At 37.4% G+C, this 26682-nt stretch overlaps 1 protein-coding gene across 8 annotated transcripts in view; it reads right to left on the minus strand.

Moving 5' to 3' along the window:
- ablim2 (actin binding LIM protein family, member 2) overlaps positions 1-26682 on the minus strand; it is a 69922-nt gene that overhangs the window by 9961 nt on the left and 33279 nt on the right. For 2 of the 8 annotated variants that reach the window (XM_041267105.1, XM_041267098.1), the window contains exons 4-16: positions 24349-24461; positions 20844-20970; positions 18958-19051; positions 14863-14950; positions 13190-13248; positions 8653-8730; positions 8362-8508; positions 8104-8136; positions 7285-7399; positions 6779-6892; positions 5346-5402; positions 1438-1539; positions 779-832 (exon numbers count right to left, since the gene is read on the minus strand). In XM_041267105.1, coding sequence (XP_041123039.1) covers positions 779-832; positions 1438-1539; positions 5346-5402; positions 6779-6892; positions 7285-7399; positions 8104-8136; positions 8362-8508; positions 8653-8730; positions 13190-13248; positions 14863-14950; positions 18958-19051; positions 20844-20970; positions 24349-24461 — 1181 coding nt within the window. The remainder of the gene's footprint in view (positions 1-778; positions 833-1437; positions 1540-5345; positions 5403-6778; positions 6893-7284; positions 7400-8103; positions 8137-8361; positions 8509-8652; positions 8731-13189; positions 13249-14862; positions 14951-18957; positions 19052-20843; positions 20971-24348; positions 24462-26682) is intronic. The other 6 variants (XM_041267126.1, XM_041267120.1, XM_041267112.1 and 3 more) reach the window with 6 other exon arrangements.

Below are 26682 nucleotides of genomic sequence, written 5' to 3' on the forward strand. Positions count from 1 at the left end.
ATTAATCACATTTTTTAATACCATCAATATGATTAAGTATTGAATGTATCCTCAATTGATTCTAACTTTAAATTAATTAAATAGGAACTATGTTAGTTCATACATAATGACATGGGAATTACTGACTCTCCAGCTACTTAAATATAGGGCTGCTGTTTTTAAAAGCCCCGGGTGGTTTTGTCATTGTGGTAATCAAGATTCTGATGGTGGACAGACAGCACTGTGATGGCTCTGTGGACACTCATTTGTATGAGTGGCTGTAATACAAAAAAAAAAAAAAAAAAAAAAAAACAGGTCTCTGGAGTAAAAGCTTAGTAAATTGCAATCCAAGAGTCCACTGATGTGTGTCACATGCACTGATTTTTGTGAGTCATGAAACTGTAGTGCTGAGGGCAATGTGAATTAACAGGAAATCCTATTTGGCTATAGAACATAGTTAAGGAGAATCAAGTTCATTTAAGAAATCTATCGGAAAAGACTTCATATTTTACTATTTCAAAACTACACTAATGTTACATGTTACCATCTCACAAGCTGGTCTTCTACTGAAAGCACAAACACACACACACACACACACACACACACACACACACACACACACACACACACACACACACACAAAATAAAAAAAAAACCTCTGTGTGAACGCAAACTGAAAATACCTGCAAACTATTGTCAAATTATTGCCAGGTAAACCTGACACCCCTCTGAAGGAACAGCTCTAACAGACAGCATGCAGGACATGCAGAAAATTGTTAAAGAGAAAAGAGGACTGTACCATGCTGTTTGTAGACAGGAGGTTTTCTATAGAGATTATCTTTTATCTTAGTTTCTGAAGATGGAAGAGAAATGACATAAAGAGAAGGAGTGTGTTAGTTTTTATTTGCCTCATATACACAGCGGTTGCAAAATAATCTAAAAAAGAAACTAGGGTAGTATGCTGGTATAACAATATTGTTACAACAGTTACCTAAGCAGTAGTTACATTGTGTTGTGTGAGTTGCTTTTTTAATGCACATATTCCATAAAGTATTTATGATCCAGAATGTTTCAGAAACAGGTATTTACCATGTTGGGAAAACACCTATACAGTACTACTGCAACCACATTCCACCCATAAAAGAACATACTGATTCTAACAGTGAGAAAGCTTGTAAAGGGGTTGTGCTGGGACTCAATGAATGGTCTAATGTCAATACAAAAGCATGTAAGTATATCATAGATTATTGGAGTAAGTACATTGGTTACTGTATATGAACTTTTAGCTCCTGCAGAACCTCAACACTATCACCTTAGAGTCACACACTACCCCGGGAAACTGCTTCATGATTTTGGAGCTGTACCTTTGGTGGTTGAAGCAGAAGAGTGTGAAACGTGGGACAGCAGGAAAGCAAATAGCGCTCTTTAGGATAATATAGCAAAGCCATGAAGTCCTACCTGGTACATGGAAATGCCTGGGTGCTTGCACATAGGTAGAGGAGGGAGATTTGCTGTCTGAATATGCAGATAAGCTGGGGGTACTCCGACCACTTTCACTACCTCCAGGGGGGAAGAGCAAAGAAAGCACATAAAAAGAAAATGGAAAGCAAAGCAGAAGAGTTACAAGCTTCCAAAGCTGGACTGACTTGCTAATCCAACCTCAATCTTGACTGCTGTCAAATGCGACAGAAATCGTGTACTTTGTGTAGATAGGTTTTCACAACATGCAGGAACTTTGGGTGACAGCTTTCAAGTGCTGGTAATGGATTTGCAGAGTTCCAAACAAATGTATATTTACACTGGAAATTAATGATGACACCCACTTATATGTACAGTATCTCACTGATCCAATTTACACACCCCACCTATTCTGCAAATTTCCCTAGAACTGACAGCATTTGAAAACCTGTTTATTTCTCAAGCATGGTGACCTTCTATTATTTTTCTTTTAAAGTAATGTCAATACAATATAATAGAACAAAATGAAGACAAGATTGGTGGGTATTTCACAACTAATACATCTTTGGTGGTACCCAACAGACTGTATGTAAATGTGTGGTTCCTGTTAAACATCCAGTCTGTGTAATTCCACATACAAGCAGCACATATGTGAAGTTGGTTAAACAACCAGAACACGTCATCTTGAGTTTATCAAGTCACATGGAAAAAATGTGGTCAAAGAAAAGGGCTGGATTATCAAGTCACTGCCAGGGCTAATTATATCAACTTGCTAGATAAATGTTCTAAACAAAAAATAAATACAAAGGTGAAGCAGAGCACAAAGGTCCAGGTGAGTGAAGCATTGGCTTATTATGTGAAAACCTGCAATGCAATTAGTAAAGCTTTTACACTCAGAGGTGACCTCGTTTATCCACGTGGGTCCAGAGATTTCTCTACATCTACCGGTCTCAATGAGGTAGCAAAATGCAATTAAAACCACAGCAGTTAGCATTAAGAATGTGTCAAAATGAAAGGATGAAAGGTAAAGGCACTGGTAATGGGTTTTATTCTGCCGGTAATTCCACCTTCTTATTTTTCAGTTGGAAATAGCCATCAATGTAAGGCTGTTGCTTTGGCTTCAGAACTTTCTGTGGCATTGTAATTTACTTCAGAGCCCATCATTTTCAGATGCAATCTGGCATAGGCTGACAATCCCTGAAAACATGGTGATGTTTTTTTTTTTTTTTTAGTCAATCAAACCTGCAGGTGAGATGAGATAATGATCAGGACTAGTGGGTATTGGCAGGCACTGATCACAGAGAAGCCTGCCAGGGCAACTGCTCTGCCTCTCCGAACACTTGATCAGGATAGGGGCTGCCCCAGGGGTGAAGGGTCCCAATCAGTGAAAGTGTATCTCATGCTTGATATTTAAAACTATGGGGTGAATTCAGCCATACACAGCAGTAGAACTGAACTCTCCTGACCCTTGGCTGAAGGCAGCACTGCAAAATAAGGGTGCTTGTAGAAAAAAAGATTGGGATTACTCTCTTCAAAAATATATACATTGCAGTGTTTGAAACTTGAAACTCCAAACCATCTTTAGTCCTTTTTAATCCTTGGTCCTCTGTGAATATAGTGGATTATTTATGCAGGATGCAGTCTGCAGTTCTGACTGCATCTTTAATTGAAGTTTATCCAAGGTGAAAATATATATAAAGTTGGGGTGAGGCGATACACTAAGTTCACAATACCATATGTATCACAATACACAAGTCACAATACAATACGCACCACGATACATGTTTTTCATTATTATTATTATTATTATTATTATTATTATTATTATTATTATTATTATTATTATTATTATTATTAAGCAATTTATTATATAAGTATGTTTATAACAAATGTATAACAAATGTTTACTCTAATGACCCAAAAACACAAGTGTTCAAAATATTTAGACTCTGAGGATTTACAAACTGCCCGAGTAAAAAAAAAAAAAAAAAGTTTTAAATATCTGTCTTGTTCATCGTTATACAACTCCTATCTTGAAATGCCTGTTGGCAGACAAAGTTTCACTTTGTGTATTTATCCTTTAGGACCAAGCATTTTTCAGTGGGATGCTCCCCAGGACCTTTTTTTTTTTGGCTGTTGTTGATTCTCTTCCTATAATAATCACTAACTATATATATATATATAAAAATGTGTTTTTCTATGACCCGAGGGACACTGATACTTCCTGAGAGTTTCGTTGAAAAATATTGATGTTTGGGCAAATTAAGATGCAATGACATGTTTATTCTCAGGGTCTTTATAAACAACAATAGACACTTTTCTTGCTTTTCTCAAAATACATATTTATAAATAAAAAAGTTATTTATTCCATTATTATCAGTACTGCAATAAGGAAAAATGTACCATATGTTCATGAAATAGTATGAAAAACATATATATTAAAACACAAAGCACAAACAAATGTTCTAATATAACTATACTTATACAACGATAAGTCAAATACATCAGATGTACTGTGAGTCTATGTTTTCTTTCTAAGCTATAAACAAGTTATTGTGTCATGTGGTTTGTTTCTGTGTACTTCCTGAAAACGTCTCCGCCCTCACAAACAAGCAGGCAGTGAAGTTCAATCCCTCCCCTTTCAATTTACGATCAACTATTGGATAATGGAACTATCCGCTTTCTTTTTATTTGCTGATCAATGCAGCGGTTTACAAATGAAAACATAATTTGTCATATTACTGTATCGCGATACATAATCCATGTAAATCCCAATATAAAGTATTTTACAGTTTTATGAACAGGGCTTGAAGATACATTATACAGGGATAGCTTTATCGGTTCTGTGGTCAAAAAAATAATACACCCTTGAGATTACCTCGATGAATATCCAAGATGGAACGTGTTTTTCATGCAAATAGTGTATCTTCACAAAAAAATTAACCTGGTTATCCACTGAGAAAATTTTAAATGGTAGCCCATCAAGTAAATGAACATTAAGCAGCCTCGTGGACACACACCATTTGTTTCAGATGACTAGTTTATCACTGGTATGGATAACAAAAGCATATCACACCATTCTAGATTTACAAAGTCCCATCCACTGAAACAAAGGCATTGGCATCCAGTTTAATGGGGTTATTTGAGAAGCGACGAGTCAGAACATTTTTAGTTTATGTTGCCAACTTTGACGTGAACGATCCAAAAACCTTGGAAGGTGTTTTCATGGTGAATCTACTGCAGTTATTTAGATGACTAAAATTAGTATTTAGTGCATTCTTGAACATATTAAACACCCAGAATGGCCATTTGTTAATTATTAATCAACTGAAAGACCCCAATGATCTGTGATTACAGTGATTAACCCTTTATAGGAAGGCTAACCACTCCCAAAAGGTGGCTCATTCTTGCCATTTCATAATTTCACCCTACTTTCTGTATAAACAAGGATTCACAGACATTAGACCCAGTTGTACTTCAGACATTTGACCCAGTTGTACATTAATATATTTCAAACAATAAATATTGATAAAAGCATTAACACCTATCTCTGATTGATTCTGACAGCACATTAAAACATCATTAAGAATAAAACAGATACTAAAAAAAAAAAAAGTTGTACATACTACACACAAACATACTGCACACATTAATTAATTAGCAAACAGTTAGGATCAAAGAACTAGCCACTGTAAACATGATTTACATTATTGTCTGCGATTTCTGTCCACTGGCTATTAAAGACGTCACGTGCTGACATCACATTGATTAGACTTTCTCATGCGAATGACACCGAAACAACTGGAAACCAAGGTGGAAAACTGGCAAGCTGCCCAGGTGTTGGGTAGTACAGAATTATAGCCAACCAAGCTGGCACATGTACGTATTCTTATTTAGTAAGGCTTTACCGTAGGTAGGCAAACCGAGATGCAACATCTTATTTTCAATGGGGTCTTGCTTGTCGCCTGAAGGAATGAAGCACAGGGAGGTCAAGTGACTTACCCAGGAGGGATAGCTGGCATCTCCTGCTCTTACTTAAAAACTACAGAGCACTCGGCCACCCAATTTAGCCTGCATGCATGGACACTCTTCTCTGGGTGAAATTCAAGCATGTCTCCGGTAAAATTAACCATTTCAGATCCCAGGATCACTTTTTAAGACGATTCCCAAACATTTCGAAGTGTTTTTGCAGAAAATATGGATTGACTATAAAAATAAGAACCATCTAATTGTATCTGTTAATGATGCTACATGTCCTTGTGACGAAGTGCCGTGTCCTGTTTTTTTGTCTGTTTAAACTGTTTTATTTACAATAAACTGGCGCAAGCAAGCACCTCCATTTCAATTCATCTGTTCCGTCTTTGTGTATTTCATTCCTTCCTGGTTCTGACATCACCCACTTCGGCCGTCTTTGTGACACGTGGTGTCAGAAGAGGGACAACAGCACCTCCAAGAGTCAGACCAGGAGAGGTGTTTTTGTGGGAAAAAACAGGACACGGCACTCGTCGCCAAAACAAAAAGACAAACAAAACGGACTATACAGACAAACACGGTGAGCAGATATCTTTTAACGATTACTATTATTCTTATTATTTTTACCTCTGTCTCCAATCCCGTTCTCCACTCACTGAACACACAACCCCGAGTGAATAAAACGTGCATCTATATATACTGTTGTGCTGGGATTCAATTACTAATTAATTATTCACTTGAATCCCAGCACGTGAATTAATTATGTGCAACCTCGTGCTCACATATTAACTACTTTAAATGCACGTGAAGTGATGTACAATCCCGTGCCTAAATACAATTATACATTTCTAAACACACCTGAAACACAGACCCGTTTATATCCCCTGTACCAATGACTACACACCAACATTTAACACATCACACGCAACATATAACAGAAAATACACACAGGGGCGGGCACTTCGTCACAGTCCTTTAAAATGGTTATAGCAAAACTAAACATTTTCTAAACGTAGTAACTTTTCAGTCAAATACTAATAAAAAAATTTAAAAAATTTAAAAAGCCTGTATCTTTTTCTCGTCATCGTTGTACTTGTGAAGTACACTAACTCCTCTGTAACTCTGAAGAGAGATGGCTTCCAAAGAGCAAAGGGGAAGATGTATCTGGTCCAACTCATAAACACTGCCTACTGACTGTAATAATTACTAAATCACAGAGATGACAGACACTCTCCAAATCTGCAAAATGGTGGCCTGTCATAAATGTGGCGTTATATTAATGGACATGCTGCACACAGCTTTAACACAAAGAGGTGTTCTACTCTACAGGCACCCAATCCCCACAGCAGACTTGCCACTCACACTTTACCTTTAAAGCAAGGGACGAAGTTATATCGGAGCATGTCTATGGTGCTGGCGTTACGGGGAACAGAACTGTAATTACCAGCACGCACAGTGCATGTAACACCATCAGGGGGCAGCACTGAGCAAAGTAAGAAATGATTGAGAAGAAAACATTAAGTTGAACCCCTGACTTAGTTGTAAAAGTTCTTCCAAAATGTATTTATTTTTTTATTTTTTAATGGAAGTCAGCTTTTACTCAGTTGTTTGATAAATGTTTACAGAAGTTTTTCAAAAAAAAATAACTTTGGAATAAAAGCATGAGGCATTTGTCTTTAAAAACAAACAAAAAAAAAACAACTTAACAACATGTAAGATTAGACTGTACTGTATAAGTAATGCATGATGATGATGATTTTCAATGGTATATCATACAGTACCAATAGTTTTTACCCTCTGAGCTGTAGATATTTGTTTAATTTCGAAGATCAGACCTGTGCAGCTCCGGGCTCTGTGTGCAGATCTGCGAGTTACCTGCTCTGCTGTACTGAGGCGAGCGTGTTGGAGTGAAGCGCCCGTATCCCAGGGAGCTGTTGGAGCTGGGGCTGGAGGGTCTCCGCTGGCGGGGGGATTTGTCATCTTGATCGCCCTGTAACAATGCACAAAGTTTACAACTAGAGCAGGGCATGTCTGCATTCAATTTTAGGACTGCACAACTACATATATTTTACAAACCAGTGACCTATATTTTTAGATATCGCAATAACATTTCTTGAAGATACAATAGTACAGCTGCGACTAGATACTTGATATTTCCATTTTTGTAGGAGGTCCTTAGTAAAAGCAAACTAATAAATAAATAAATGTATAACTAAATAAATGATCAGCAAGCAATGTATAAAGATATGCCTTTTTTTCTTTGGGATAACTCAAACAAATAAAGGCAAGTTAGTTTATCTGAAATGTATTGGGGCGTTTTTGGAGAAAAGTAGGTATCCAAAGCACAAAGTCATAGTATAGCCTCAGCATCAGAAGTGTGATTCAAATAGAAAAAATATAGATCTACCTACTTGGTTTAATGATGATGGTAAAGCCATCACAGAAAAAGTTTTTATGCTATGGAATGGACTTCATCTTGTGTGGTGTCATTTTTTGGTACCACGGGTAGATGCGGCTACTTTAACAGTTCAACGGTAATGACACGTGGGTTTCTTTCTAGATTCTAAAGACTATTCCTTTGTGTTAACACTTGGCCATTATTTTATTTTTGAATTACACAAATGACTGGCAGATAGTTAAGGGACAAGCATTAACGCACAAAAAAAAAAAAAAAAAAAAACACATTGCGTTTACCTCAGTGGGTGTTGGGGACAGCAGCTGAGGCGACTGCAATTACAAAAGCAAAAACATGATATGAGCCACACAAGTGAAATTAGTAATGTTATACAGTCACGCAGCAGGGAGGAACTTTTTTTTTTTTTATTTCGTACAACTGATATTTTCTTCTCCTTACAGCAGAAGAACACAATGTTCATTATGAAACATCCAAAACAGAAAACCCAAAACGTGTGCAGCTTATATTTTGTAATGCAAAGAGTAGGACTCCAGCACCTCCACATTGCTATGCCTGTCATCAGAAGGGTAATTGATGTATGGAGAATAGGTGAGCATATCAGGGCGGTCAATGTCATAGATCGCCTTAATTTTCGGAAGTGCTGCCAGATCTTTATAGTCAAGAAGCTCATCGCCAAGTTTTGCCTAAGAAAGGAGGGAAGAAAGGAAGCAAGCATAAGACAAAGATAAAAATGCAGTTGTAATAGTTTTAAAGTTTAACAAAAATCTGCATAATTATGGACGGACATTAGCTCGTTAGTTAAAAAACTTGGTAATATCTGCACTCACGTAAATGACACGGCTTGGGGATCCTGAAGTGCTTGAAGCTGGCACAGAGGTGATGCTTTCAGAGGAAGTTCTAGTCACCTGCACAGGGCGAAAGAACAAACTTTAATACACTGCACACAATGGAGCTAACGTAAAACTATACTGCATAGTCACATAATTGCATTTAAAGTCTTCTCAATTGTATTGACCAAACCCCCCCTGCACTGTGTCACTATATTCTAAATACAATCTAAATTGTAGGATTCATACAGCCATAACAGCCCTATGAAATATAATGCCAGGGTATAATACATCCACACAGTGCCACAACAGGTATAGCACAACTTTATCTTTGATTAAATAAATACATAATAATGTCAACATTTCAACATTCATCACTTTAAGGCCCTTTTGGATTTGAATAATAATAATAATAATAATGTTTTAAAAAACAACACACGCACACCCACACATTGTGATAGCGTAGCCACTACAAACTGGCTGAGTATAATATTGTATAGAACAAAATCTGAGGTTTGTACACCTTTAAGAAATGTTACTATTTTTTCCTATGGTTTTAAAATAAAGCTCAACCTGGTAGAAACAACCTTTGTAAGACAAGCAAGTGCAGGCTCATCTTTTAACAATTTAGGAGGCACCGCACATATTCAATCTACTAGTCTACAACCCACCCTCTCCCCCCTACTAATCAGCTGTTGAGTATTACAAACAACAATTGCAAAGCATACACACAGAAGCTTTCTAGATTGTTTAATTTTGTATTTAGTAGTGTGTACTAATGACAAAGTCTTAGAATACGCAGATAATGGAAAAGACTTGCTATGACTGTAACTGCATCTATGACTTCTAAACTCTGTAAATGAATTCAGTGCCATACAAACATTTTTCTAAATTGCTGGTACAAAACTGAGACATTCATGTAGGATGTGGCAGTACTGTATGACTGCACAGCCTGAAAAATGAAGAACACATAGAGGACATATGACGGCTGTCTGTGGGTTACGTAAGCAATAAGACAGGACAGGATGTTGGTTGTTCTAGAATAACACCATGCCCAGCAGTGTAGTAAGGCACAAGACCGTAGGCCGAATGTCTTTAGTCCCTGGAAGTGCGGTTACTCCAGCACAACCAACACCCTGGAGTGTCTTACTGCACTTATAAAATGGGTTACTAGTTATTAGAAATATAGATATAGACTCATTTTTATTTAAAAATGAATATAGGTTTATTTTTTTTCCTAAATATTTTACTACACTAGGACAAATAGTTCCAATTAATTTAATAGATAAACAAATTACTTTCAATGATAAATTAAATAAATGATCAGAATATTTTCAGTATTTGTTCATGAAGTTGACTGTACCAGGGAATGTACTTTTCTAAATTAAATAGCTGGTTACACAGTTGGCCAGATTGTGCAGTAGGTGGTACTGTTTGCTGAGTAGGGGAGTTTGTTTCTGCCTTTTTGTTTACATGTTGACGGTACTGCAGAGAGGATGTAACTCCAGGGCTTCCTGTCTTTCTCAGCTGGTGCCCAATAGCTTTTTAAACTACCTTATAAAATGGGTCAGGAGTACCAATGATTTAAGTTTGTTTAAGTCTGTATGGGATTCAGCAGGGTGATGTTGTGTCATTTTGTTGTCGCGTGTTAGTTTTCAGGATAGGAATGAAGATGCTGTTTGCTGTTTTAAAATGGGTATCTGAAATTATGTTTATAGATCGTCCCACTGTCGGAGAATTAAAACTCAAAAAAAAACATTCAGTCCAGCTCGCAAGCTTGTGTAGCCACTAACTGTATACTGTGCGCTAGCTGATGTTATCACTTCAGCAAATAAACTTTTTAAGACTGTTCATTTCAGTCATAGGTGCAGTTTTCCAATCCATATTATTTTTGGTTTGTGCTGACCAATCATTAAAAACTGACACAGCTCAACGGTTACTTTAAGTATTCCGCTCTTCTTTATTGGCTTCAATTGTATTAATTTCATCAGTACTGAGAGAGAGAGAGAGAGAGAGAGAGAGAGAGAGAGAGAGAGAGAGAGAGAGAGAGAGAGAGAGAGAGAGAGAGAGGTGTCTTGTAGTACTCACGGTTTCATACTTTTTTTTTTTTTTTTTTTTTGAATTATTACTGTCGGTAATGTTAGCCCTGTTACCGAACCATTGTTGTCTAAATCCTCAATGTGTGGACATTGGAGTCACCAAGCAAGTGAAAATGTACATGGAGGAAGTCTGACATTGTACTATTTTGTTTTTATTGGGGAATGGCGGCCAATTCAAAATTATTTTTTTAAACGTTCTTAAACGCTCTGCATAATATTATCTGTTTGTAAAAAGTCATAATTCAGCAGCTTGGAATGCCTATCAGCCAATCAGGATGCAAATATCTCCCAACCCATTTTGTAAGCAAAAATAAATGCATGACGGAAGACAAAACACACTGATGTTAATATTACACTATATATGGCATGTATTATGAAAATAAATGTTTAAGAGTAAAAAGGAAGTATTTGTAACCTAAGAGGAAAAAATGGTAGACAACGCCCAATGACCTCCATAAAAACCAGTGGGAGATGACATTATCTTTTCATTGTCTGCTTCTATACAACCCACTATCATGCCATGTCATATAAACTGATGCATACCTGACAGTGACGGTGGGGGTCTGAAATAACACGTCTTGGCTGAAGCACAGGTGTCGACAAGCCTAACTGTTGTTGTTACTCTGTACTTGGATACTTAAAAAAATATATATTTTTGTGTTTTCAAAAAATGATTAAAGGGTAAACAAGAGAATGGGAACATAACATGACAAAAAATGTTGAGATTCATAAACTGGTACGTGACTCTCAACTGTTTTTTCTAGCCTTGGGACACTGGCATAGCATGAAGCAGGTTAAATCCTTGCATGTGACTGCATGTACAAATCCGGATCTGCTTCTAGAGGGATTTGTGTAAGAAAAGATTGCATCACCTTGCATCTGATTTCCACAGTACAGTATATAAATAAACAGAAGGGACTGAAGGTTTTTTTGAGAATAGTCTGAGGAAATGTATCCAAGCCAGGGTTACACCAATCTGCATTTTCACAATACATACTGTATGTGTGTATATCTTTATTTATCTGTGGGTTAGTTTCTGATCAAGCAAAGTGGATTATGAGGATAGTACAACAATGAACTCCAGTGACACGCTTAGAGAGTGCACCTGTAATGGTTTCCCCCCTGAAACAGTGAATTTGATAAGATTTTAATGAAAAAATATGTTTCAGCTGGTGATTTCATGACCTTGCTCATTTTAGCTTAGCCTCAATGGTCAAATATGCTTGTGACTTTATAAAACATGTCAACTACATTATGACTAAGAACACAAGTGAAGGAATACAATTACAATTTAATATTTCAGTGGTACTCATTTCTCTTCTATGAAAGAGAGACATTGGCCCTTTAACATCTCATCTGAGAATGGCACCTCCTGCACACAGCTCCCTCCAACCCCCTTGCTGGGCATTTCTTGAGATCTGGTCCACAGGGAAGAGTCACAAACACAACACTTCCTACAGTAAACAGTTTCCTTGAAGATAATTTAAATACTGTCTAGAACCAACCTTTCAAAGCTTCTGGTAGCTAATGAGGTCAGATCTAAGTTGGCATGACAGCAGTTGTTTCACGGTAGCATTCTACAGATTAAAAAAATAACTGTGCCTTATGTGATTAATCACAAACTTGTACTATACATCACCGTGACAGAAATATAATGAATCTTGGTTGTAAATCTCTCTCCCGACCTGTGAGGGTTTAAAGCAGAGAAGGTATGGTACTTTGGACAGACTGGCCCGACAGTTCATTTCCAGGGTCGGGAAGTCGGAAGAAGGCGAGACTCCGTTGCAAGAACCTATTGACCCGGAAGGGAAACGATGTAGCAACCGCAGACTGTAGAGGCAGCTGCAATCGTTTACCAAGGGGTCATGCGTACTAGCATATAAGGGGGCGGAGACTCGTAATCTGTTCCTTTGCTTTGGTTACGAAATATAACAGGGAAGGACCCATGCAGTAAATAGTGAAATATCGTTTGTTTGTTTGTCTTGTCTATAATTATTACTTGTGTGTTATTGAACCCACAACAGCTATACAGTATTGTCACTCCATAAACTGTATCACCCACCATGAGCACTACAGCGCGCACCCAGGACTGGTGCCGTGTTTGTATATTGTGGGAGAAATAACTGTGTTTAATGTTTAGGGCTGTAATCCCTGTCACTGTTCTCCATGTTTTACACATTGCTGTGTATAACCAGAGCTTATTATTTGGTCACCAGACCTGGATTATAAAGAAAATAAAAATACCCTTTTCCATACAAATCTGTCTGTTTTACTCCTGCACTGCATCACCTCTACACCTGTTGATAATCAGCAGCCACTTTGCCACAACCACATGTTCATCTTCTCAACAGTTCACATATCTGTGATTAAAAAAAAAAAAAAAAAAAAAAAAAAAAAACTGGCCTATTTTTCAAAACACTAAACAAATGAATTCTCACCTTTTGTTTCTCTTCAGCCCGGGCTGCCTGTCTGCAGGGTGGATGCCAAATAGAAGAACCTAATGAGAGAAAGTATCCTCTTTACTAATTTTTCCCAGATTTTTACTTTCAACCTAATTTGACATTTTTCATGTATTTTTTTGTGAGTCACACTGAAATCCTGAAACCACACAGAACCATTCTTCCAAAACATTTAAAGGATAACCTGCATAATGTAATGGCATGACGAAATGAACATCTAATATAAACCAATAATTTAATCTTTGCTGTGTCTTCTTTTATTATTTTGCACTTGATAACGCCTGGGGATAAATTACCACACAGCAAATATAATATTGTCTCAGAGCATCTGTAACAGGGAGAGATCTGTGCTGACTCTGCTGGCGTGTCCACAGGGCTGCAGGAAGAGGGCGGCAGTCGTCCAACAACCGCCTGTGAGTCATGGCAGTGACACGGGGAGGTGGGAGAGTGGGTGTGTGGACTTTGCCCCTCTCTGAATGGCTGAAAGGCACGTCTTGGGAGATTGTTAGCCCTATAAATTAATGCTCTGTTGTTTCCTCAGGTCTGCCCTGTTAAACGCGCCGAGAGTGCGGAAGAGCTGGTCAACGACCGAGAACCAGTGGGAGAGAAAGAAATGGAGGTTCAGAGCGAGACATTGAGGGCGGGGAACCCTTGGGCAGACCCCTGATTAGTATATCAGAGCAGGCTAGTGAGCCGGCAGCGTAGGACTGTGATCCAGGTCGCACGGGCAGCAGCGACCGGGATATCGCTGCAAACTGCAGCACCTTTTCTTTGTAGTTTTTGTTACTGTTTTATTTTCCCTGTTTCTTTGTGCCTTCTGTTTTGAATTATTGTTTCGAAGCACCTGCAAGGGCGCCGGTATTGTGTACCATCGCTTGGTATGGCCGTGGTTCTGTTTACCATCGTTGGTAAATCAGACCACGGACCCACAGCGCCATCTGCGGGATTAAAGAAAAAACAGCACCCTGAAATAAAACTGGACACCTGTGCGGTGTTGCCAAATTCACCTGTCTGTCTCCTGTGTCAGTGAATTACCCACCACCCTTCCACAGCATCTAATTAAGTACTGTTAAACAGATTTATGTAAAATTGTTGTTGCATTTATTAAATGTGTGCTTTCTAATGGTACCATCTTAATTTCCAGAAAATGAATTACATTACAGTGTGTTTTGTGTAATGCTCTGTTGATAGTTCTGTTTAGATCATTATTTACCTTTGGTCTGCTTTGGTAAAGACGTCTAAAAGCTGAACTGTGAAGTGACCACTAGGGGTGTACAAATCTAAGTTTTGCCCCTTCCACAATTATGGAATTAGGAAATGGAAAGTCTCAACACAAAATGAAAAAGGACTTAGACCTCATGGATAGTGATCCACGCAGAGACAGCATTAAATATGTATCCGAAAAAACACACATGCTAGGATATTAAACACGTAAGAAATACAAAAATTAAGAAACTGTTAATGGAAAGAAGTATCCCTTTGAGCAGTTAATGGCTGATGCTTCTAGTCCTTCTTGTTTGAAATCAGCAACCCCACCACCACCACCACCACCATTACAAGAGTGCATCTGACTTTACAAACACCTTTTATTTCCAACACTAAAGCTAATGGTCCAACATGCAATTGTTAATTAGCCAAGGCTGCTGTGTTACCTTGAAGATACATCTCTTCTCCTTCTCCGAACATCTGGTCGCACTTGACACATCTTGCACAGGATGGGTGATAATGTTTGTCACCTGCCTGAAAGAAAATACTATTATAAAGAACAGAAAAATAAAAATCTCCTCACCCTGCTTCTGGAGAATGTCACAGCTGATTTTAATGAGTCTTGTATTGAACGGAGGGGCCATTTTAAGCTCGCAGCTAACAGGGAATGGATGAAGATATTTGTACAATATAAGCTGTGGCAGGCAGATGGCGCTGCTAAACCTATAGTTTTTTTTTTTTTTTAAGGTCTGTTTTCCACTTCATATTTGCCTGTTCAATTTTTATTTCTATACTGCACAAGACACAAACTTTTTGATTAGTTATAGTGAGTTTTCTTTTAGCAAAGTTACTGAAAAAGTTTACCTGTATTTGAAACGGCCTCACAATTACACAAAATAAATATTGATACAACAATCCATGGAATTGTGTTCCTGGACTCCATAAGATAATACAGCCTGCCCACGCCTTGTTAGGTAATGCCTAAAAATAGCGTAGGAAAATCTAATTAAGTATCACTGTTGTGCTCAATGATGATGTTTCAGAGAGATTTGCAGCTGTTACTACTTTTCTGTCTGCCAAAAGAAAAAGCATAAAACAAACAAAAAAAAACTGTAGGTGGCATACTAAGCGTCAAGGGACTCGACCTTTCCTGACAATAGTCCTTGCCACTGAGGTAACAGTCGGTAATAGGATTCTCATCATGGCATTCTGCCCTATCTGATTAGTCATTCTGATGTGAGAGCAAAGATGATTTTTTTTTTTTTTAAAGCTCGCCCAAAGATGGCATGTTTTACAACAAAGCGCTTCCAAGAACCGCTGACTAAATCTGGATTATTACAGTCTGATGAGAGGTGAACCTGCTACCTGCTGATCCACTAACGTTGCATTTTAAACATTGACTGCCACTATAATAACAGGCTGTATATTGTATCTTCCTGTGGAATTCAGAGCAGCTTCCATGTTGCTTTTGTTTGTTTTAGCTACTGTGCCATTATACCCTGATGTCTGGAAAAAAAACAAAAAACAAAAAACAACCAGCTGCCGAACACAGCTCACACTATTACTTACTTCAAATACTTTAGTAGCAAGCCTGGCATGTATTGCGTAATAAAAATAAAAGCTACTAGTCCTTGTTGATAATCAGTTTCAGTCAAGATGTACAGCAGACTTGATATAGCCTATGATAAAGAGCAGACCGATCAGGATTTGTGTGCTGTTCATTGAAATCTTCCCAATGTATTGATGTTTTATGGAACATTAAAAAGTGATCCTGACTCTGTGTGGTTGTTTTGGAGAAACATTAGTGCTCAGTATTTCAACCCCTCAACTTGGTTGTAAGAATTAGTGGCATTTATTAAAAGTGATGAATCAGACCAATTTAAACACTTTACTGACCAGCGTCTGTGCCCATATCTATGCAATGCTTTTTTTTCAGTTTTTTTTTTTTTTATCTCGCTCAAAGATGGCACCTCTTACAACAGAGCACTTCCAAGAACCGCAGACTAAATCCGGATTATCCCCACAGTCAAATATATTGGACACCGGTCAGCCAAGGGTTAAGATAAAACAGCAGGATACAGCCTCAGTAACAGATGTGGTATTTTATATAATACATATGGCATTAGGTTTACAGAAAAAAAAAAAAAACTAAAATCAATATACATATATTCAAAGATTAAGAAAAATGCTAATTAATAAGGTATTGTGCTATCCCCCATTTTGTATTTAATTTGTAATTAATAAAATCCGCACTGAGTCTTGTTTTGCAAAACAAAAATTACATGACAACATTCAATGCATGTTTTGATAACCTATTCAGACAATAAGCCGATATCCTGTAGTTAAGGCTTCTCATGTGAATAAAAAGCAACTGACATTTATAAGGATGAAAAATATCAGACTGTGATAGTAATCGATGCCCTACCTTAAGCACACTCCCCCTTTGTTCCTTGCTAGAAGAGATAAATATAGATCCGCCTCATCCAACTGTGTTTTTTTTTTTTTTTTTGCTGTGCAGAAGAAGGGGGCTTCAGTGACGTAATGTCTTCCTAATGAAGAAGCATTCTGAAACAAGTGCCTAGCCAGCTTCAGTCAGTCTAGGTTTTCTTTACAGAAAATGTCTTCAGAAAAAAAGGCTTTATACAGTACATTTTACGCCTCCTTAAAATGACCATTTTAAATTGATTTATGATCATTAGGAAAAACACTCTACCATTTATATTAACAAGGACACATGCTTTGAACAATTCCTATCATGTTCTCCAGTGTGTACTTAGATTCCCGTATTATATGTTAAATAAATGATAAACCCTTTGTTAGCTTAGATCGACAGCATAAACATCATCTGTTGTCATGCCGACAGCTTTGGAAGACTGTGGGCTCTTTCAAGCCTTATTAAGCGACTCTGTGGCAGTGTAGCTAGGTGGAAGCCCTGCTGGTATACAGGTGTGTGTGGGGAATGGCAGGGAGGGGGTTAAATTCCTCCCTGTCAAAACACGTGGAAATATGGCTGGTAAACTGAATAAATGATTCATGACTAATTCGGCTCCAGGTGTGATCAAAGAAGGTGATCAAGGGTGTTAATATTAGTATTACTGTCAGTGTTAGTAAAGGTGGGGGTTAGTATGGGACTGTGTTTTTGTAGCAGTGGTGTTTAGGGAAGTTCTGTGCTGTGTTTATGTGAAAGTGACGGCTTGGCCTGAAGCCACAGGGTATATTTAAAAGTCTTTGTTCTTTGTGTTTATAATTAAACGTGCGCATCCGTGTTTTAAACTTACAGCTTCTGTCTCTGAGTCTCTCTTTCTGCCAGTTACCAGCCTTGGTTGTGACGCTGTTCTGTAACATGTTTTTAGCAGTAACTGAATAATATTATGGATTAGAAAATGACAGAGTGCGAACAGCCAATCAGCTTCCAGATCTAACAGGCTTCTATTTTGCATAGAAGCCCGATGGAATATTGAAATGCTTAACTATAAATCAAATTTTAAAATCAATCCGCGCATCAATACCGGCTTTTTCCCTTAACATCCTAATCTACAACTAAACTGGTAACATAAAGAGCTACTTAAACATACTTTCTGACGCTAGTCTAGAGACAAGCAAAATCATGTCTGTCACAGGACACCGTAATGAAGGCTCAATTCACAGCTACTGGACATCAAATCAACAGGAAAAACACGATTGGTCCACAATTCTGTCATCAGCTGGATCCAAACAAAACCCTCCCTCAAAATCAGCCTGTCAAACTGCCAGCCCTGTTTCAGTTATTTCCGCACCAGCCAAGCCACTCCCTGCCTGCTTGAATGACGCCCCGCCTCCAACAAGAAGTTTCGAGTCTGACTCAATACTATATGAACTATTCATCAATTATACATGTCCAGATAAATTATAACAAGAAAGAGTAAGAATCCAATAAATAAATATGTTAGCAATAATAATAATAATAACACCGTGTAACAATTTTTTTTTTTTTTTCGTTCCTGGGTAGTAAGTGTTATTTCCTAATTGCTTATGCCTCAAAAGTATAGAAAATGGCTATTATTCCCCACAAACTTTGCTTTTGTGACCAGGACAGTGATATTTCAAAATATCACTATTTTCAATGGGAAAACGGGCAAATGTGTGTCTTTTCATTCACTTTACATTCAGAAAAAAACAACATATGAATCCAAATTAACATGTATTTATACTAAAGTAATACAAAAATAACTACAAAAGATTTAGAAGTGAGTAGAGTTTCGAGATTTACGATTATACTGTATCAGAAATATCACTGTCCTGGTCACAAAAGCAAAGTTTGTGGGGAATAATAGCCATTTTCTATACTTTTGAGGCATAAGCAATTAGGAAATAACACTTACTACCCAGGAACAAAAACTGTGTTACATAGTGTAGTTAGCAAACAGGACAATTTATTTATTGTATAAAATATTCCCCTTTGGCAGTCCCACTTTACTACAAGACGCAGAATTGAACACAGGATATAAACCCACGACAACATACCAAGGGGGTCCAGGATATACACACATCATCCTCCTTACCTCTAATACTTTGCCAGTGATGTATTTCTTACAGTGTTCACACTGGATGCCGAACATGGCATGGTAGTCAACTTCACAGTAAGGAATTCCATTCCTAAATGATGAAAAGGGAAAAGTTAAAAATCAAGGCAAGACTCAGAAGAAAAAAAAAAAAAAACACTTTTTGGAAATGACATGCTTTATGTCAAAATTTATCATTTCTGTCAAATAACTGGGAGAAGGTTTGGGTTCCTCAGAGGCGTAATTAGTAATGTACCTGTACATCATCGTCTCACATTCAGTATCTATCGTGCATGGTGGCAGTGGCTGTGATTTGGAGCAGATATCTCGGTGAGTTGCTTTCATATAGTGTTCTGAATGAACTGTGCACATTGTTTGCTGTAACTGAGCACTTACCATATTTTTTTTTTTTTTTTTTTTTTTGCTGAAGCTGTAAATTTTATTAAGTGATTTCATCTCATGAAGACTCCCCAAAACTATAAATATTGTTTATTGAAATAGTTAAATAATGGTTTCTAAAATAACAGAGGAATTGATTTAAACAGAAACAGAATTATTGATTGAATTCTTGATATTCTCTAAATTCATTCCTTCATTCCTTCACAGTAAGTGGCAGAGGGTGAGCGGCCTGATATTGAATTTCAGAGCTTTAGCTTGTACGATATTGTTTCAGGCTGTCGATACTCATCGCGAGTCGCTCAGATTAAATGTGTCTGGCAAAGCTGTTGCTGGGCATTCCTCCTGTGACTGAGCTGAGCTTTGTTGTGGAGCTTCCAAAAGATCAAGGTCGCCCGTCCCCATAAAGAGAACACAGAAACACAACTGCGTACTTCAACAGTGTGACGTGCAGCAGCCTAATGCAGCAAGCCAGAGCAATTCCGACACACACAAGCCTAACACCAGTTTCTGTCTAGGTAAAATGTGCTCCATATAATCTAAGTGTTTTATTATTATTATTATTATTATTATTATTATTATTATTATTATTATTATTAGTTCTGGGAAAACCCAGCCAGGGATTCACATGTTTTGCACCCAATCCTAGTTATTAAAGCTACATTGTTGGGAAAAGTTCCAAAAAATATCTGGTTCCAGGCTCTTCCTAAGTCTACCTTGAACTTACCAGTTATTACATAACTAAGTCTCCCTCTATTCCTTAAAGTGGAACACAGTGGTCTTTCAATTTCCAGTTGCAGTTCCACAACCATAACCTTTATTAACACTGTTAAATGCTTCCATCCAGATTACAGTCAGATATTTAACACCTAAGTGTCCATGGTGTTACCATCCATTACTTCAAAACACTTAATTTAAATGTAAGGTAAAACTCTAAAACTAAGTCAAGCAGACTAACCTTTTAGATTGTGCCTTAATCACTAGCCAATGCTGGATTTATATAGGGAACAGTCAGTCACATGAACACAATATACTTCTATCAGGCAGAAGATCATATAATGAAAATCATGTTGCTTACTTACAGTCCTGCTGATGTATCAAGTACGAACATTACACTAGGAATTTACAGTAGGTTACACTAAGAAAAGCAATATTCATTTTGCAATGATAAAAGACTGTATGAATTGCCTGACCCCTATTCTCCACCTTATATGTCCCTAACAGTTCTTAAATTGGTCACATCCAGTATAACTGACTGGAATGGACGAAGCTCATATACCGTACACATATAAATAGAATCCAATGCACTGGTGAATAACGAGTCAGACATGTGCAGCTGTTCCACTCCTTTAGGTTGTCCATAGTGTACAGGACCATGATAGGCTGATGCAATATAAATGTAAGAAGTATTACATTTTAAAATTGCCAGCTGTTGGCTGGCTGGAGAAGTGATGGTTTAGCAATAAGGATGCCAAATGGGAAATACTTACTTGCTGATGTATTCCGCATTCAGCACTTTGTTACAAATCTTGCACTTGAAACAGCCAAGGTGCCAGTGTTTGTCCAACGCTACCAGCGACTGTTCATTTCTAAATTCCTGTCCACAGCCACAGCAGTCTGAAAAATATTTAAATATAGGTAAGACTGAGGAGTATGCATTATAGTAACAGCTCCTGTCATTTTGATTTCAATCTGAGACAGAACCTACCATTTTAAATAATAAAACTAGATTGTCTGACAGGTTTGTTTTTATTAATGTGTAAGTGTGGCAAGATGGATTGCAGGTGATGTCAGACCAGGAAAGAGAATGGATACAGACAGTACTGGGGTATGGAAGCGCTGATATGCAAGTTTATTATACATAAAACAAAATTTAAACAAACCAAACAAAACACTTATAGAAAACAAAACAGCACAGTGGCCAAAACAAACAAACAGACACAGAACAACACAAGCACTAGCACAAGTAGCAATTGTTGACTTTTAGTTTTACTTTTACTTCTCCTCACAACTTACGTTCCGCCTCTGAACACACCAACCCGAGTGCGAGGACCGTGCTCCTTTTACACAGCTGTGCCAGGACTCAACTGCTTGTTAATTATTAAATTGAGTCCGGGCAGTCTGCACGTGAACTACTTTACACCCTGTGCCCAAATACATACATTTAAATACCAATAATCCCACACACCCTGTGCACCAGTACAAACTACTTATAAACAATAACACACCACTTAAAATACAAAATACCCACAGGGTATTAACAATAAGTTATTGAGACAAAGTCATTGGTTGCTCCAAGTGATGCATTCGATACTACTATGAAAGTTAATATATAGACATATAATAAAACTCCCAATACAAGGATTGTTAAATAAAACATTACTGAGAGCAAAAAAGGATTTTGCTGTTTTTCAAAAGTTATCGAAATCTGACTACAGTAGGCATACTTTGCCTCAGACTTAAATTTGTTTCAGAACACAAGAAATAACTACATTGCCCTCCTTCATAACACTAGTCGAGAGCCATGTCTACAAGACAATTTGTGTTCCAATTTATAAGAATACAAGTACTAGTCTAATAGCATTATGGGTCAAATGGAAGCCATGACATACCACCTTATAACCTGTTGTGATTTAAAGGTTTGCCTTATAACAAATGAGCACTGTATGTTGTTTGGATTTCTATTCATTACTGACATCCAGAACATTCACACTTAGCTGAAATATACTTTTCATCAAAGGGATCATGTAATTTAACATTATAATCCAACCTTTCTTTGTGGCAGGGCTGAGGCCTGTACATTTTTTGTTTGATTATAAATAACATTGGTGGGGCCTTTTTTTTTATTTGAATGTGTTGGATATGCCAGGGCTGGGAAGTGAGACTTTCCTCCCTGCCTACTGTGCAGCAGGTGGCCAGGTGTCAATTCAAGAATTGATAATCAATTAACCCTGATCACCTGCGAGATACATTTTGGGGATTTTAATCCCACCGAAGTTTAAATTGAGATTGTGCAGGGGGAAGGTTCCTGAAGCGGGACCTCCCTCAGTCTGAACTTGTCCACCTTTTGTTTTATTAGCATTTTTACCCACTGTGTTTTGTATTGTATTTTTGTATATATTATGTGCACCTGAATATATATCCTTCCGCACAAGGGCTATCATTGCTGGTACCCTAGTGGAGGGCCACCAACCACTGCAACTGCCTATGCTTTAATAAACCCTGGACAACTGAGTGACGTTTCAGCAACCCTCTGTGTCTCTCATCTCTCACCGTATACCCACACAGTAACAGTACACCCCTGTTACACAACTGAAATGATATAAATGCTATATTAATTGGGTAATATCAGAAATTAATATTAAGGGATCATAATGATGTTTTTAAATTTAAGAAAAGATTACTTGAAGATTTTCTTATTAAAAGTGTTAAACCAAAGATTTTCAAAAACATTTATTTCATCACAGGGCCTTAACAACTGTTCCAAGGCCCTTAATGTTTTGCTGCTTTAATTTTAGTTTTCCAGACTTTATCTTATTATTATTATTTATTTATCAGACGTCTGTATCCAAGGCGACTTGCAGATACTAAGATGAACTATGCATCAGCTGCAGAGTCACTTACAACAAAGTCTCACCTGAAAGACAGAGCACAAGGAGTTTAAGTGACTTGCCCAAGGTCACACAGTGAGTGAGTGAGTTAACCAGGATTTGAACCGTGGACCACCTGTTACAAGCCCTTTTTTTAACCACCCGACCACACAGCCTCCTATACAAGACTGGGATTCTTTGATTTGCAAAGGCCGCACTGCAATTTCTACTCACAGTTTCCTGCCTCAACTATCTGGTGCCAGTGGGATATCAAGACTACACACTATATCGGATGAGATGTAAATCCAAGGTCCTATTGCAAGTGACTCTGCAGCAGCAGTTGTTAATGCATAGTTAACCTCTTAGTCTAAGTCGCTTTGGATAAAAGCATCTGCTAAATGATTAATTAATAATAATAATAATAATAATAATAATAATAATAATAATAATAATATTATTATTATTATTATTATTATTATTATTATTATTATTATTATTATTATTATGTGAGGTTTAAAATAAACTACCGTACTGTATCACACTACATCCCAAAGCTATTTCAGTTACTTTATTAACAGCAACATGCGGATCAAACTAACTCATGGGAAACGATTTAGCTGATCATTTCAAAGAGCATTTCTGGTGAAACAGTCTTGATTTCACAGAATCAACATTACCTTCTTGATGTGTTTTTAATCTCACAGGCAGTGCTCTGGAAGTTGCAATACAGGCACTTTCTCAAGCAGCCCAGGGTAGTTACAATCGAAAAATGAAACATTACATTTCTGGTGCTACATTTCTTTGTTCCCTTTGTTTTTCTATAAATATTTTCTATCCAATTTAAAATGGCCAATTCATATGCCGCTTCACTGTTGCAACCCATTTACTATTCAGGGGGGTTATAGCTCAACAAGAGACAACCATTCCCGCTATCAAGCCAATCACTTCATAACCTAAGCAGCGGATATTACTGGACCCTGGATGTGTTTTACAGGCCAGTCTAGGAAGCAGTCTCTGAAACGCAATCAGGTGAACTGGCCCTGGTCAATTCTCCTCCCTGACATTGGAAGATCCCGAAGACAAATGCAGAGCTCTCCTTGGAACCTCAGTCAAGATTTTTGGGAGTGATTCCACTCTGCACTCTAAACAACAGTGCTTGTAAAAGGTGAGATGACTGAGGACCTTTGTTGTTGCCGTAATAGGGGGCACTGCAGCATAACCATTTGAGTATATACATTGATTTATGTGCAAGCAGTTCAACTGACTTGTCATTCTTTGGAGATATGTCTTAAATAAACATATACTGAGATTTTTCTCTAGGTATTGTATGCTGACTTGAAGAAGATCCATCTTTATGATGCATTTATTTACATGAACGAACACTAACCCAAAGAGAAATGCTTACTTCTGACTGCCTGGATCGTTACAGGGCTGTGGGCAGGCATGGGCAGTGAACATTTTTGGCAGATGCAGTCCTTCCCGTTAAAGGTCACTCGATCTCCAGGGGGAAATGGTTGTCTGAAAACCAAAAAAGGAACATTAAAGTAACCTGACTTAGAAAAACATTTTAATTTGATATCAGCAGAATACAGTACAACACTACAGATTTATTTATCATAACAGCATTGTAACTAGTTAGTAATTACAACTGAATTCATATTTATATTCATATTCATATTCATATAAAAGGGTTGAGCTGAAGGACAGAAGCTTCATCCCTACTTGAATGCGCCTTGATTGCATAACAGAGAGAGCCAACATAAGCATGTTTCTGCAGCAGTGGGAGGTAATAAATTAATTTTCAAGCACTGTTTAGACATTCACTGACAAAGGCAATAGCTGAAATGACTGCCTGCTTGACTTGGTCTCTGTGGCAGAGTGGTTGCAGTGTGCAGGTGTGGTGATGTCACAGGCAAGGAAGCCATACAGACACACAGGCAAATGCAGGGCTTAAACTGCCATAGCAGTGTATTTATTAGAGAAGAATCAAAATAAACCAAACAAAAAAATATATATTATATTACTTGTATTTGTTTTTTGACAAATTACCCTTTGTATTTTTTTCATTATGAAAGAGTATGTTGTTTTTAAATTAGATTTTTTTTTTTAAAACCATTTGATTTGTACAATGGAAAAGTGACCTATACTTTATTTATATAACAATTAGTGTGTGAAGCGCTCAGAAAATATTGATTTGTGTTTGTCTGAATTACAATTTCATCAACATAATAGACTCACTGTTTTTCTGTTTTATTATTTTTTGTTTGTTTTATGAATGAGTATTAAATCGCCTTGGTGCCCTTGGGTTGGATTTATGTTTTTCCTTTCTGCCCCCTAGAACTGCCTTGGTGCCCCTGAATCTTCACGCCCAATGAAAACAACATTGCCTTGCCCTTCATGACGTTAACTTCATGCCCTGAACCAGCCAGTGCTTAGTAGGTGAGGTTGCTAGAGAACATACTAATAAATAATATTTTCTAATTATCAGCGTAGACACTAATTAATACATGCTCATATTTATGTTAGCAGATCAAACTGTACTTAAAAAAACGAAAAACAGTGTATCGATACAGGGGTCACTGTATCGATAATCGTATCGTCAAGAAAAACATCACAACTCATCATGTGAATCGATGAATCGGCACACCCCTAATTGCAAGTGGTCACCTGGTTTCACAGGTAATTTCTTATAAAATCAGGGTTGCTATTTCGCAGTGTATTAGAAATCTGAAAGCCTTTGTTTTAAAAGCTGACGTCAACACAGAACAGGGTGGGTTTTTTTTGTTTTGTTTTTTTTAAACCTTGAGGATAGGAACCATTATTCTAAAGTATTTTATTTAAATGCTGCTGAAGACGACTAAACAGAGAATCTAACCGGCTTCTTCCCTACAACATGATTCCAAATAACATTATCAAATTATAGAAAATGTAATTCAAAACATCACACATATTGTTAAAGTGCCCATCAACACATCATATATCAATCCTTATATTTAGCCAAGGTAGGCATATACAGGTATAAAACACTAGTAGGTATAAAATGCTCAATTAGAAGTAATCCTTTATACTGTACCATAGAACATAATATTTGGACTGATGTCTCAGTAATTTAATGTTCGATCCATATAATCAGACACTTCTATTATTGGGTTTGTATTTAAGCAATCAGCTGGACGATACAGTCCTAACTCACAGACAGAGTCCAATTAGACTAATTCCGATACTCAATGATAAAGTAGTATGATCAGCCACCTTGCTTGCTATGCGTTATTTATACTTCTGTGTGTATCCAGTGTCTTTTTATAATGCTCAGAGGTGACACAAGCACATAGCCATGAATGGCCAAGCAATACATCCCTATGTGTGTAAGAAATATATAAAATAGTACCTTTGAGAGTGAGTGTCCCACTTTAAATAGCACAGATGCACTGGAGACAAGGGCATCTTTGTATAAATCTGGCTATCACATTCCACTCTACAAAACTCCTCAGGTAAACGGATCCTAACATGTGACCACAACACTCATAGTCAACCTGATTTACTCAGGTAATAAAGATCAATCTGTATTGGCTTCTTCAGAATATATGTTTTGTAACCTCAGCTACACACTTAATATTATTTCATTTAAATGAGCCCAAGGTTTGGTTGCGTTTTAAACCAGATTAACAAAAAACACTAATTTCTCATTTAGTTTAAAATATACTGTACTCGCTCAAATAATAGTGCTAGAAATGGCAGG

This window comes from Polyodon spathula, chromosome 1 (genome assembly GCF_017654505.1).
Source record: "Polyodon spathula isolate WHYD16114869_AA chromosome 1, ASM1765450v1, whole genome shotgun sequence".
Taxonomy (NCBI): Eukaryota; Metazoa; Chordata; class Actinopteri; order Acipenseriformes; family Polyodontidae; genus Polyodon; species Polyodon spathula.